This window comes from Heloderma suspectum, chromosome 5 (assembly GCF_057233095.1).
Source record: "Heloderma suspectum isolate Gila_16-S chromosome 5, 16-S_ref, whole genome shotgun sequence".
Lineage (NCBI taxonomy): Eukaryota > Metazoa > Chordata > Lepidosauria > Squamata > Helodermatidae > Heloderma > Heloderma suspectum.
This window is the reverse complement of record NC_139462.1, coordinates 221,425,769-221,440,979: the sequence shown is the minus strand read 5'-3', so window position 1 is coordinate 221,440,979 and position 15,211 is coordinate 221,425,769. Positions and strand designations below refer to the sequence as shown.

At 46.9% G+C, this 15,211-nt stretch overlaps 1 protein-coding gene across 1 annotated transcript in view; it reads right to left on the bottom strand.

Annotated features, from left to right (window-relative positions):
• WDR86 (WD repeat domain 86) overlaps window positions 1-11,978 on the bottom strand; it is a 49,284-nt gene extending 37,306 nt beyond the window's left edge. Inside the window, exons 1-2 of the mRNA XM_084855094.1 lie at window positions 11,909-11,978; window positions 2,404-2,716 (exon numbers count right to left, since the gene is read on the bottom strand). Coding sequence (XP_084711220.1) covers window positions 2,404-2,566 — 163 coding nt within the window. The 5' untranslated portion in view covers window positions 2,567-2,716; window positions 11,909-11,978. The remainder of the gene's footprint in view (window positions 1-2,403; window positions 2,717-11,908) is intronic.
• Window positions 11,979-15,211: the final 3,233 nt, after the last annotated feature.

Sequence of the window (15,211 nt, the reverse complement as noted above, 5' to 3'; positions counted from 1 at the left end):
CTGGGAAAGACTAAAGGCAAAAGGAGAAGGGGACGGCAGAGGATGAGATGGCTAGATAGCATCATTGATGCAATGAATATGGACTTGAGCATGCTCTGGGAGAGAGCGCAGGACAGGAAGGTCCATGGGGTCATGAAGAGTCGGACACGACTGAACAACAACAACAACAGGAATTATATTTAAAGCAGTATCTCTCATTCTAAAGATGACAACAATTTGAGAATCAGCAATCAAGCTGTTTGCACCAGCCCAGTGGGGTGGTATTTATTCAGCTGCATAAACTCCTGTTGTTCAGTGAAACAATTTCTTTGATCGACTGAGGTATCAAGAAACTCCAGGAGGACAAAAATAAATAAACACTTTTGATGAAAAACTAAAACATACAACAAACCACAAGAAAAGAGCTGCCACCTCTCGTACTAAGGGGTGAAAGCAAAGGCACAATTTCCCACACACCTAGTCACCTGGGGCAAGTCACAATGTCCCACGGCAAGCCGCAGGTAGCAGTAACCATCTTGCTGCATATGTCCCCCATTTGCTCTTTTCCAGAGGTAGAAGGACCATCACAGGACCAATACAACATAGTTTCTTGGCCTTCCAAGATGAGAAGAGTAGCCCCATTAGCTCCTTCTAAGAGCAAAATTAGACATGACATTTGTCACTTAGTTTGCCCACGCGTGGGTTGATTTTCTTTAGTAAACAGCTGAATCAAGACTGTGGAGAGAGGGGAGGGGGCTTTAACCCTTTGCTCCCACTGTGGTCCTGATCAGGTCCAGTGTGCCTGCTATTTGCAGTGGGAGGAAAGCTCCCATTGTCACCAATTGCTATTGCATTCATGTCCTACTTATGGGTTTCGCATAGGAACCTGTTGACCACTCTTGGGAAAATGTGCTGGGCTAGGCAGGCCTTTGGCCTGATCCAACATGGCTTATCTTACGTTCTGAAGATGTTTGGATCGACCGCAACTGAATCTTCCAACAATCAGCTTCATGGGATTCTAGGGTTATGAGAATGGGGTTCTAATCTTATGAGAGAGGGATAAAAAAGTCTCCCTATCCACATTCTCCACACCATGCATAATTCTGTACACCTCTATCATGTCTCCCCTTACCCTCCTTTTTTCCCAAGCTAAACAATCCCAGCTGTTGTAACCTTCCCTCATAGGGGAGATGCTCTAGCCCCTTGATCATTTTAGTTGCCCTTTTCTGCACTTTTTCCACTTCTCTTCTTTCTCTGTATACTCGTCCCCAGAACATATCTGTCTCCAAGATTATTCTCTCTGTGTTGTATTTGGGCACACCAAATTAACCCTTAGGGACAATCCTACCTCCATACTCTTCCAGTCTTCTTTTGGCTTTTGGCCTACAACTCCCATCAGCCCTAGCCAACATAGCCAATGGTGAGGGATCAAGTGAGCTGCAGGCCAAAATATTTGGAGGGCAACAAGTTGCCCACCCCTAGCCTAGTGGAAACCTGATGCAGGCCTGTGTTTTAGCTCTACGTAACCCTGTTTAGTAGACCTTTTATGAAACCAAAACCTGTCTGGAACCTGAAACACACACTCCATTCCCCTCCCACACCCCTTTTCCTTTGCTGCTCCCTACCACTGGAATGTCCTTCCTCCAACATCTAACTCTCTTCCTTCATTACTACATTCAAGCACCTCTTTAGGACACATTTTCACTCTACTTTTCCTGATGGACCCACCCTTTCTTATATTTTTTCTTTTCTTTCCTCACTAATGTATCTTGCATTCTATTAGAATATATGCCCAATTTTTGTATACCATCTAGTGGTTTCAGATGCTTTGTAGTTTATCTTCATCATTCTCCCTTCTGAACCCACGAGGCCTCAATTTCTGAGCTTCAGGTATTTCAAGGCACCTTGCAGGGATCCTAGAAGGGCAGAAACTTCCAATTATAGAAGTTTTACTCTTAAGACTCTGACAAAAGAGCCATCTTGCAGCAGGCTAGGTTCTATGATAAGGCTACCACAGCCATACTGACATCACTATCATCTGACCAGAATTTGGAAGGGGCTGTATCCCAGCATTAGGACTGGATGGCGAAGGGCAGTTCCACCTCCAGGGTTTTGAGGGTCCTTGGGCAAGACACTCTCAATGGGCCCCCTCCCTTAGTGAGTGTACCTTCTCACCGCCGCTATCACCAGCTCGTATTGCTCCTCACTCTTTCTCATCATTGCTACCACTTACTTGCTTGACAGGCAGAGAGCCAGTAAGAGGTAGGCAATGGCATCTACTTCTCCTCCTTCTCACTACCACAATTACCTGGGCCAGACAACTCCAGGGGGCTCTTACCAGTGGGCCCCTGCTCGAGTATGGGCCCTGGGCAGGTGCCTGACTATGCCCACCCTTGACACCAGAAAAGGGCACGTTTATCATACCTTGAAAATGGGCCCGACACTGACTGTCAGCAGTGCTCCAGAGCCGGGCAGTACCATCTTCACTGCCGGTCAGCAACCACTGCCCATCTGGACTGAGGCTGAGCCAGTTGATGCCTCCCTGGTGATCAGTGCAAACTTTCAGTGCTGAACTACTGCTCCCCATTCTGCAGAATCCACCACAAGGCTAGGCTAGGGAGGCTCATAAACTCCAAGCCTTAGTAGGGATGGAAATAGGCCTTGCAACAGCAGGCTGCATCTTGCCAACTTCAGCCATCATGTTTGGTGCAAACAAACAGCAGGGGACAGTTGACCTCTGCAAAAAAGGAAAGCAAAGCATAATGCTCAAATACGATGGGATTCCTAAATTACTCAAGCACGTAGCGTTATTACACCCCACCGCTGAGCTTGCCAACACCTGTGCCTTCCTGTGAATAATACATATGAAATCTATTTATTTATTGTATTTCTATACCACCCCTTAGCCAAAAAATCTCTGGGCAGTTCACAAAACAGAACTTTAAACTATAAAATGCAATAACATAGTAAAACATAATATAAAAACCTTGAGTTTAAAATAGAAAAAAACAAAGTAAAAACCAAGATGAAAGCCAGCAGCAGTGCATAGATCTAAAAACACATGAACACACTTTTTAAAAATGAAGGACTAAAAAGCCTGGGAAAATAAAAAAGCTTTTTGGCTGGTGCCGAAAAGACCACAATATGGGTGCCAGGTGAGCCTCTCTGGGAAGCTCATTCCACAACCCGGTTGCCATAACTGAAAAGTCCCTCTCCTTAGTGAAACATGTATTATTGCTTATTGTATCATGAGGCTGACCTTGCAAAATGTTTGAAAACTTCTGTTGGTTCAAAACATGGCAGCTTGACTGTGGACTGGGGCCTATTGGAGTGACTATCTCCAGTTATCTAAGAGCTTCACTGGCTCATAAGGATTTTTAAAGCATAATTCAAGAGGCAGGTTCTTATCTTCAAAGCTCAAAACAGTCTGGGACCAACGAAATGAAAGGATGGCCTTCTCCCAAATGAACTCGCCAATCACTGAATATCTGCATCTGAGGCTCTTATCTGGGTTTGCCTGCCATTCAGTGTTAGATAGCTACCAGGAAGAGGGCCTTCTCTGTCATGGCAACCCAGCTTTGGAACTTCCTTCCTAGGAAAGTTTCCCTGGCATCTTCATTAACATCTTTAGATAACCAGGCCAAGACCATCCTGTTTCCCCAAGCTTTGAACAGAGCGTTTACTTTAGCCGTTAATTGTCATTGTGTTTTTATGCCCTCTCTGAGGTTGATGGTTTTAGTTTGCTAGGATGGCCATGTGTCCTATTTTACAGAGAACAGGCCTCTATTTGAAGGCATCCTCTTTTCAGTCCAAGTTGAGTTTAGTGATAAAGAACCATAAGAAGGCAGAGCAGGGAGGGGCCTTGAAGTGGCCCATCAACAGTTAGCCAGGGACAGCAGACTAAGCATTCACACTGGTCACCCAGTCACTGTCTTCCTCGCAAAGGTGAGATGTAATCTATTTTTAGTTGAATTATAGTAATTATTTTCACATTCCCATCTATACATATAAATTAGCATATGCACATTTTATGCAGATCTTCTTTAGTCCTCTTTTTTCATGATCCATTTCCTCTTTGGGGGTTGATGCACAAGTGGCCACCCTCGTTTGCACTGCTGTTTGCAGATTTCTGTTTGCAGATAAATTCTGGGTTACAAAAGGAAAGTGTGCTCCAGTGCTCCTTAGCAATCGGAAAACTGCAAAACACTGCCTCGCTGACTTTAAGCAAAAACCTCACCCATATGTTATGATACACCCACATTTCATGCCACCATTTGGAGAGGAGAGGAGAAGGAAGGGTATCGCTATGGTTAAGAGTTTGTAGCTTCATCTGTAGTTTCGTCTATATTTTGTTCTTATTTATTTTATTTCTAAGATTTATATCATGTTCTACATCCAATAAAATATCCAAGCAGCGTTTCTTGATCCCCCCACCCAAAACAATGTCTGCTAATTACAAGTGCCCAGAAGCACTTTGCTACTAAAGGGAAGGCAAATGATTTTGACTCTAGCCAAGGTAATTCCAATGAAAATTGAGGCTCTGTGAATTCTGTGCCAAAAAAAATGAAATTGTGTGACCAGAATAGAAATTGCAAATATTACATATATCCTTCGTCTGCATAAATTTATCCTGCTTCAAAAATCTGGGTTTTCAAAACATTTGGAATTCTTTGGCAAAAACTAAAGGAGCAAAGGAGGAAAGAGTAAGGGTACGGAGACTATGTAGGATATGAGGGTACAGAGCTGCTTCGCATTAGAAAATGTTGTTCAGTCGTTAAGTCGCGTCCGACTCTTCGTGACCCCATGGACCATAGCACGCCAGGCCTTCCTGTCCTCTGCTCTCTCCCGGAGTGTGCTCAAGTTCATATTCATTGCATCGGTGATGCTATCTAGTCATCTCATCCTCTGCCGTCCCCTTCTCCTTTTGCCTTCAATCTTTCCCAGCATCAGGGTCTTTTCCAGGGAGTTTTCTCTTCGCATTAGGTGGCCAAAATATTTGAGCTTCAGTATCTGTCCTTCCAAGGAGCACTCAGGGTTGATTTCCTTTAGGATGGACTGATTTGACCTCCTTGCAGTCCGGATGGACTGATTTGACCTCCTTGCAGTCCAGGGGACTCGTAAGAGTCTTCTCCAGCACCACAGTTCGAAAGCATCAATTATTCGGCGCTCAGCCTTCCTTATAGTCCAGCTCTCACAGCCATACATTGTTGTTGTTGTTCAGTCGTTCAGTCGTGTCTGACTCTTCGTGACCCCATGGACCATAGCACGCTGCCTTCCTGTCCTGCACTCTCTCCCGGAGCGTGCTCAAGTTCATATTCATTGCATCGGTGATGCTATCTAGCCATCTCATCCTCTGCCGTCCCCTTCTCCTTTTGCCTTCAGTCTTTCCCAGCATCAGGGTCTTTTCCAGAGAGTTTTCTCTTCGCATTAGGTGGCCAAAATATTTCAGCTTCAGCTTCAGTATCTGTCCTTCCAATGAGCACTCAGGGTTGATTTCCTTTAGGATGGAGTGATCTGACCTCCTTGCAGTCCAGGGGACTCGTAAGAGTCTTCTCCAGCACCACAGTTCGAAAGCATCAATTCTTTGGCGCTCAGCCTTCCTTATAGTCCAGCTCTCACAGACATACATTACTACTGGGAAAACCATAGCTTTGATTAGACGGACCTTTGTCGGTAAGGTGACGTCTCTGCTTCTTACTATGCTGTCTAGGTTTGCCATAGCTTTCCTCCCAAGGAGCAAGCGTCTTTTAATTTCATGGCTACAGTCACCATCTGCGGTGATCTTGGAGCCCAAGAAAATAAAATCTGTCACTGCTTCCATTTCTTCCCCTTCCATATGCCAGGAAGTGATGGGGCCAGATGCCATGATCTGAGTTTTTTTAATGTTGAGTTTCAAACCAGCTTTTGCACTCTCCTCTTTCACCCTCAACAAGAGGATCTTTAAATCATCGATTTCTGTCATTAGGGTGGTATCATCTGCGTATCTGAGGTTGTCGATACTTCTCCAAGCAATCTTAATTCCGACCTGTGATTCATCCCACCCGGCGTTTCTCATGATGTACTCTGCATATAAGTTAAATAAGCAGGGCAACAATATACAGCCTTGTCGTACTCCTTTCCCAATTTTGAGCCAATCGGTTGTTCCATGTCCGGTTCTTACTGTTGCTTCTTGACCCTCGTACAGGTTTCTCAGGAGACAGGTAAGGTGGTCTGGTACTCCCATCTCTTTAAGAATTTGCCACAGTTTGTTGTGATCCACACAATCAAAGGCGTTAGCGTAGTCAATGAAGCAGAAATAGACGTTTCTCTGGAATTCTCTTGCTTTCTCCATGATCCAGCGAATGTTGGTGATTTGATCTCTAGTTCCTCTGCCTCTTCGAAACCCAGCTTGTACTTCCGGTAGTTCTCGGTTCACATGCTGCTGAAGCCTAGCTTGTAGGATTTTGAGCATCACCTTGCCGGCATGTGAAATGAGCGCAATTGTACGGTAGTTTGAACACTCTTTGGCGTTGCCCTTCTTTGGAATTGGAATGTAAACTGACCTTTTCCAGTCTTGTGGCCACTGTGGAGTGTTCCAAATGTGTTGGCATATTGAGTGCAGCACTTTAACAGCATCATCTTTTAGGATCTTAAACAGCTCAGCTGGAATACCGTCATCTCCGCTAGCTTTGTTGTTACTAATGCTTCCTAAGGCCCACTTGACTTCACTCTCGAGGATGTCCAGCTCAAGTTCAGTGACCGCACTGTCATGGCTATCAGGGACATTCAGATCTTTCCTGTATAGTTCTTCTGTGTATTCTTGCCACCTCTTCTTAATCTCATCTGCTTCTGTGAGGTCCCTGCCTTCTTTGTCCTTTATCATGCCCGTCTTTGCACAAAACGTTCCCTTGAGATCTCCGATTTTCTTGAAAAGATCTCTAGTCTTTCCCATTCTGTTGTTTTCCTCGATTTCTTTGCATTGTTCATTTAAGATGATCTTCTTGTCCCTCCTTGCTAATCTCTGGACCTCTGCATTCAGCTGGATATATCTTCCCCTTTCTCCCTTGCTTTTCGCTTCCTTTCTTTCCTCAGCCACTTGTAAAGCCTCATCAGACAGCCACTTGGCTTTCTTGCGTTTCTTTTTCTTTGGGATGGATTGAGTTGCTGCCTCCTGAACAATGTTACGGACCTCCATCCATAGTTCCTCAGGCACTCTATCAGGTCTAATCCCTTAAATCTATTCATCACCTCCACTGTGTATTCATAAGGGATATGATTTAGGTCATACCTGTATGGTTTAGTGGTTTTCGCTACGTTCTTCAATTTAAGTCGAGATTTTGCAAGAAGCAGCTCATGATCTGAGCCACAGTCAGCTCCAGGTCTTGTTTTTACTGACTGTATAGAGCTTCTCCATCTTTGGCTACAAAGGACATAATCAATCTGATTTTGATATTGACCATCTGGTGATGTCCATGTGTAGAGTCGCCTCTTGTGCTGTTGGAAAAGAGTGTTTGCTATGATCAGCATGTTCTCTTGGCAAAACTCTATTAGCCTTTGTCCTGCTTCATTTTGTACACCAAGGCCATGCTTGCCTGTTATCCCAGTGATTTCTGGACTTCCTACTTTGGCATTCCAATCCCCTATGATGAAGAGGACATCTTTTTTTGGTGTTAGTTCTAGAAGGTGTTGTAGGTCTTCATAGAACCGATCAACCTCAGCTTCTTCAGCCTCAGTGGTTGGGGCATAGACTTGAATTACTGTGATGTTGGTTTGCCTTGGATTCGTACTGAGATCATTCTATCATTTTTGAGATTGTACCCCAGTACTGCTTTTCTCACCCTTTTGTTGACTATGAGTGCTACTCCATTTCTTCTAAGGGATTCTTGCCCACGGTAGTAGATATAATGGGCCACCCAAATTAAATTCGCCCATGCTTGTCCATTTTAGTTTGCTGATTCCCAAGATGTCGATGTTCAGTCTTGCCATCTCATGTTTGACCACCTCCAGCTTACCTTGATTCATTGATCTGACATTCCAGGTTCCTAAACAATATTGTTCTTTACAGCATCGGATTTTCTTTTCACCACCAGACACATCCACAGCTGAGTGTCCTTTCGGCTTTGGCCCAGCCACTTCACTCTTTCTGGCGCTACTTGGAAATGCCCTCTGCTCTTCCCCAGTAGTATATTGGACACCTTGACCTGAAGGGCTCATCTTCTGGCATCATCTCTTTTAGCCTTGTGATACGTTCCATGGGGTTTTCTTGGAAAGAATACTGGAGTGGGTTTCCATGTCCTTTTCCAGTGGACCACATTTTGTCAGAACTCTCTGCCATGACCTGTCCGTCTTGGGTGGCCCTGCACGGCATAGCTTATGGCTTCACTGAGTTACGCAAGCCCCTTCGCCACAACAAGGCAGTGATCCACACATACAAAACCACTTCTGCTGTAAATTGGGGGTAGGGAGAGCAGTGATGACAGGCACCTATCCCTGTCCAACCTAGAACCTCTCAGTATCAAAAGAGAGCAATCCTGGTATACCAACCGGTGTTGTTCTTTTCTCTGCACAAGGCTACCTGGGCTACTAGCTCCAAGCAGAGGGAGAAAAGTCATGTCAAAACCTGCATAACTGGAGACCCAGCAAACCAAACACAGCTCCCGCCCTATTAGCATATCTGTCAGCCTACGAGGCGCTCAGTAAACTTCCTAGTTTTGCTCCCTACACAGGACAGCCGAATAATAGTAATAATTATTACAGCAGCAGCAACAGGGATTTGTGAAGCACCTGGCTGACCACAATACATAGCTGGGAAGTTGCATTCGACTTGGCAGGTCACAAGCTGTGCAAGTCTGGTTTTTACAACTGGACAGTTTCCCCAGAGCAACAATGCTGCCTGCAACCTGTTGTGGGTGCAGGGAGAAGACAATCTGATCTTTGCACTGTGTGAGGGTATACAACTGGGCTCTCCAACATGGTGCCTATGGACACCTGTCTTGGCATCCACCAGTCTCCCTGTCCCTCCTAGTTTTTATTTTATTTTCTAAGATTTTTTTTTAAAAAAAAGTGTTTTGGAACTCAGACCTGCCTCTGCCTTGTACTTAGGTTCTTGGGCAAGTTACTCTTTCTTTGGTCTCACCATGTTGCCTTCTGGGAAATGTTTTATGGCAGCCATTTTGTGAGAGTACCTATGACACTCTCAAAATTCCAGATATGCTCACCAAGCCATAACAGATGGGCATCACGGGATACAATCTGCCCTGTTCCAACAGCTGGGGAAGTGACAGGAGGGCATAAGATATGGGTGGGCAATTTGAGGCCTTCCAGATGTTTTGGATTACAACTTCCACTATCCCACACCACTGGCTACGCTGGTTAGGGCTGATGAAGGTTGTAGACCAAAACTTCTGGAGGGCCACAACTTGCCCACCCCTGGCATAAGGCATGGTCTATCTTTCCCCTCCATCATATGACAGCAATTTACTTCCTTAGTGCAAATGCAGGAGTAAATTGCTCCTGTTATGGTAAATGCAGCCTGGGTCAATATGGAAGCTAGGCAGAAGGTGAAGCTTCACCACATGTTCAACTTTGTATTGTCTCTCTCAAGCCAGGGATGCACTAAAACTAAGGACAAGAATGTCCATTGGAAACAATGGGAGCTATGTGAAGGTTCATAGGAGATAATGGGATCTGAGGGTCTACAGGAAATGGGTCCATAGCAAACAATGGACAGGACTACCCTCTATTGCAGTCAATATAAGCTACAAATAAAGCAAGGAATGGATCCTGAGAGGAATGGAATGAAGCAGGGACAGAAATGAAATGAGATGGTACATTGCTCACATTTATTTAAGGCGCAATCGTATGCATGTTTAGACGGAAAAAAAGTCCTATAACTCCCAGCATTCCCCAGCCAGCTATGGGGACTTTGTAGGACTTCTTTCTGTCTAAACATGCATAGGATTGCGCCCTTACAGTATTTGTATAGCACTTTCAGTTAAAGAAACAACCCACAAGGTGATTTACTTAAGAAATTTTAAAGCCATTTAAAATGTACAAACCCCAAATATCTAAAATTATAAACTACCTCCCATTGTCTCAATCATTAGCTCTTGCATTCAGCATCGTAACAGAAACTGGGAAAATGTGTATATTTGAACAGCATTTTCACGTGCAATGCCAAAACTGCCTTTCTCTTGCACGGTGTGTGTGTATGTGTGTGTGTATGATAGAGAGATCTTTATTTATCACATTTGGATATCCAGCTTTACCCGCACAACAACCCTGTGAGGTGGGTTAGGCCGAGAGAGACTTTCCCAGGTCCACCCTGTGGAATGAATATGGAGGAACCCAAGTCCACATACTGTCATCTACACACCACGCTGAGTTTTGTCTTAAAATAAAAATTCTTTTGAAACTGAACACGCGTGGAGGTCGCGAGGATAGGAAATGCCCCCCTCGCCCCACAGCCGATTTAACAGCCGAATACGACCATGGGGTGCCCTCCGAGGTAAATGGGTGACAGCCCAAGCCCCAGGCGTGGAAGGGCCTTTATGGTCTGGCGCTGCCAGTCCAGTCCAGTCCAGTCCAGTCCAGAACAGGCAAGGCAAGGCAAGGCAAGGCAAGGCAAGGCATCGCTGGGGCTGGCGCGGGGGCCAGAGGGGTCCCGCGGCAGCGCCCCCCCGTCACCTTGGCCTCCCACGGGACGCGGGGCGGCGCCCCTCCGAGGGCGGGAAAGCTGAGGCGCGGCCAAGAGGGCCCTCGCCGGCCTCGCGCGGGAAGGGCGCGCAGGCCCCGCCCCACCCCCTGTCTGCGCGGCTTCCCTCACGCCTCCGCCCGCCCGCGCCCCGCGTCTGGCTGGGCCGCGGCTCTCTTCGCCTCCCTCAGGAAGGAAACAAAAAGGCCCCCTTCGCAGGGGCGAGGGTGCGCCGGGCCCGGCCCGGCCCGTTCCCCACCCCCTTCCCTCCACACACTAGGAGGAAAGCGGCGGCAGCAGCAGCAGTAGTAGTGGTAGTAGTAGTGCCCCCCCCCCGCGCCGGCCCTTGCCTAGGCCGCCGCCGCTCCCCTCCCCACCCCGCGCCTCCCCTGCTTCCTTTACGCGCGCACAGTGGGTCCGTGTGCGCGCGGTGCCCCTGGCTTTGTCTCCTCCCCCCCTCGCGTGCCCCTCGCCTTTATCCCCCCCCCCGGGCAACATTCCTATTTTCTTAAACGCTCTGCACGAGTCCCCCCCCCCACAACGAGAACCTCGCCCACCACCCCGAACGCGCCCGCCCAGACGCCTCTTCCCGACCGCTCCTCCTCTCCTGCCGCTCGGGAGAGACCCGCTCGGAGAAGCCGAGACGGCGCACAGGCGCGAAACGGGCGCTCCCCCCTCTGCGCGGCCGCTGGGCGGCCCGCTCCTTCCCCTCGGTGCCGCTCCCCTCGTGCACGCAGGGCGCATTCCCTCCCAGGACCCCTTCCGTGGGGAAGTGCTGACCCCCAGTGCCCTTCAGTCACAGCCCTGTTGCGTCCTCTTGCAGTGCCTTTTTGTGGGCGTAAAGAGGGTTTCTTAACCCATCTTCCTGAAGATGGGACGGTCACTGCACACGAGGGTGTGAGCCGGGCACGCACAGCGGTTCCCATCACCCGAGCTGCCTGCCTCTCTCTTCTCCCCGCAGAAACTTTCCCCCAGCGACCCTGCTTCCTATCCCAGGGCAGCATTTGTGAATGCTCATCCCCAGAGAGAAGCAGCCATCCCGAAGGTGCACGTTTCTCACCCCCAGTTAGTCACTGAATCCCTCCACATTTCTGCGTCGCCTCCAAATACGCTTGATTTCATTTTGTTCATTTTCAAATAATGTGCACATAAAGACGGCACCCCCACCTCTGCCGCACAGCACACAATTTCCATGTTGCCTCCTCAGCAGTCTCTCAGAATTTAAAATTATTACAAGACACACACACCGTTGCTTACTTCCTTTCAGCCCCCCATCCCAAGGGGTGATCCTCTGTTGCTCGCAGTCTCTGGTGGGGGGCCCGCTGTAATTGGAGAGCAGCCAAATCAGCAAACGCGCACACCCTTTTCACCTCCAAAGAAGCAGCATCTGGAAGTTTTACCCCTTTAAACACGAGCTTTGTCCGGGCACACCAAAACATAAAAAAGAGAAAGTGCGGGGATTCACATTGTAAGCTCAGGATCCTTCTTCACATTGTTGCAGGGTGGGGGGAAAGAAAAATCCTCGTGGACACACACTCCAGAGAGGAAACCAATCTAGTAACGGCAAAACTTACTTCCAGGCAGATCTCATTTCGTTCCATGATAAGGGGAAGAAAAAGAAACGAGAGTGAGGGGACACAGCATTTTGCTGGGCTGGCTGAGACAAATGTCTTTTGCCCCACTCCCTGCAGTTCCTAAATCTTAACTTTCTCCAGTGGTTTTTTGCATCCCAAAAAAGAAGATGCTGATATTGATCTTCAGTCTGAGTTTTGTATAATTCATTGTGGTGGCTGATGCAGCATTGCAAAAAAAAAGCTGAATTTTAAAAGTCTTCCTGTTTAGAGAGCCTAGCTGCCTTTTGTCTCCTGTTCTTACCCCCTTCGGTTGTGTATGAAGGAGATTCATCTGAACAGCATGTCGACATCCCTCCAAGAATCCAATCCTCTCCTTACCCAGTTCTTCCTCAAACCTTTTTTTCACTGTTTCTTACATTAATACAGTTGTTGCAGAGCATAACTTGTCCGGCTATTCACGCTCTGCGGGGGATCAAATACCACCCCTCAGATTTCTACAAGGTCCTAAAGAAAGCTGAATTAAATAGCAGAAATAACAGTGAAGGCTTTAAGCGTCATGGTTTCTCCGTGATATAAAAAGTTTCATATCCCATGTGCTAAGTAAGGGGCTGCTGTCGGACTACAGCCCTGTACCAGTACTGGGACTCTGAGCAGGCAGAGGAAAGGGCAACTGGGAAGTATGACTTGGGTGAGTGAAGTCTTAGCAGGATCAGGACTAGGTATGATTGGGCCCAGAGTAGAGGCTAGCCAGGATTGGGAAATTACCTTAAACCATGTCAGATTTTTTGGCCATCTAGTTCATTATTGTCTACACTGATTGCCAATGGCTCTCCAAGATTTTGTAGGACTCTTTCCCAGTTCTACCTGGAGATGTCTGGGACTGAACCTGAGAGCTTTTGCATGCCAGCACTGTGTTCTCTACCACTGAGCTAAGACTTTTCCCCAAATACCAGTAAGTGGGCAAGACTGAGAAAAGCAGCAAAGTCAATGGAAAGGTTTTTGCTGTTTACAAATTGAGCAGAAACAAATGGTTGGTTGACATATGCACATGCATCACTTGAATTCTCTGCATGTCTGTTACTGTAAACTCAGCTGGGAATGTGTAAATTCACAACTGAAAAGAATTGTGTCTGAGGTTATACAAAACTTCTGTCTGTGATGACCCAACTGACACATGAACATGCAGGTGTGAATCAGCCCAAAGATTTCAAGCCAGCTGGGTAGGCAAGGCTAAATAAGGGAGCAAGCAGGTTGCTGACTTTCTGTGAGCCATAGTCCAGCTGTTCTTCCATAGTCTCTGAGGGATGATGAAGAGTAAGCTGCTTTGGACTAGTTATTCTTAGGATTTAGGTTCCTGGTTAGCCTTGGCTAGCTAATTCTGTGCAGACTCCCATTTGACACAATGGGGAAGGAGGCAAGAACCTGATTGTTGTTCATTCGTTCAGTCGTGTCCGACTCTTCGTGACCCCATGGACCATAGCACGCCAGGCCTTCCTGTCCTGCGCTCTCTCCCCGAGCGTGCTCAAGTCCATATTCATTGCATCGGTGATGCTATCTAGTCATCTCATCCTCTGCCGTCCCCTTCTCCTTTTGCCTTCAGTCTTTCCCAGCATCAGGGTCTTTTCCAGGGAGTTTTCTCTTCGCATTAGGTGGCCAAAATATTTCAGCTTCAGCTTCAGTATCTGTCCTTCCAAGGAGCACTCAGGGTTGATTTCCTTTAGGATGGAGTGATCTGACCTCCTTGCAGTCCAGGGGACTCGTAAGAGTCTTCTCCAGCACCACAGTTCGAAAGCATCAATTCTTCGGCGCTCAGCCTTCCTTATAGTCCAGCTCTCACAGACATACATTACTACTGGGAAAACCATAGCTTTGATTAGACAGACCTTTGTCGGTAAGGTGATGTCTCTGCTTCTTACTATGCTGTCTAGGTTTGCCATAGCTTTCCTCCCAAGGAGCAAGCGTCTTTTAATTTCATGGCTACAGTCACCGTCTGCGGTGATCTTGGAGCCCAAGAAAATAAAATCTGTCACTGCTTCCATTTCTTCCCCTTCCATATGCCAGGAAGTGATGGGACCAGATGCCATGATCTGAGTTTTTTTAATGTTGAGTTTCAAACCAGCTTTTGCACTCTCCTCTTTCACCCTCAACAAGAGGCTCTTTAGATCCTCTTCGCTTTCTGCCATTAGGGTGGTATCGTCTGCATATCTGAGGTTGTTGATAATTCTCCCAGAAATCTTAATTCCGACCTGTGATTCATCCAACCTGGCATTTCTCATGATGTACTCTGCATATAAGTTAAATAAGCAGGGCGACAATATGCAGCCTTGTTGTACTCCTTTCCCAATTTTGAACCAATCGGTTGTTCCATGTCTGGCTCTTACTGTTGCTTCTTGACCCTCGTACAGGTTTCTCAGGAGACAGGTAAGGTGGTCTGGTATTCCCATCTCTTTAAGAATTTGCCACAGTTTGCTGTGATCAACAAAATCAAAGGCTTTAGTGTAGTCAATGAAGCAGAAATAGACGTTTTTCTGGAATTCTCTTGCTTTCTCCATGATCCAGCGAAAGTTGGCGATTTGATCTCTAGTTCCTCTGCCTCTTCAAAACCCAGCTTGTACTTCCAGTAGTTCTCGGTTCGCATACTGCTGAAGCCTAGCTTGTAGGATTTTGAGCATCACCTTGCTGGCATATGAAATGAGCGCAATTGTACAGTAGTTTGAACACTCTTTGGCGTTGCCCTTCTTTGGAATTGGAATGTAAACTGACCTTTTCCAGTCTTGTGGCCACTGTGGAGTGTTCCAAATGTGTTGGCATATTGAGTGCAGCACTTTAACAGCATCATCTTTTAGGATTTTAAATAGCTCAGCTGGAATACTGTCATCTCCGCTAGCTTTGTTGTTACTAATGCTTCCTAAGGCCCACTTGACTTCACTCTCGAGGATGTCCGGCTCAAGTTCAGTGACCGCACTATCATGGCTATCAGGGACAT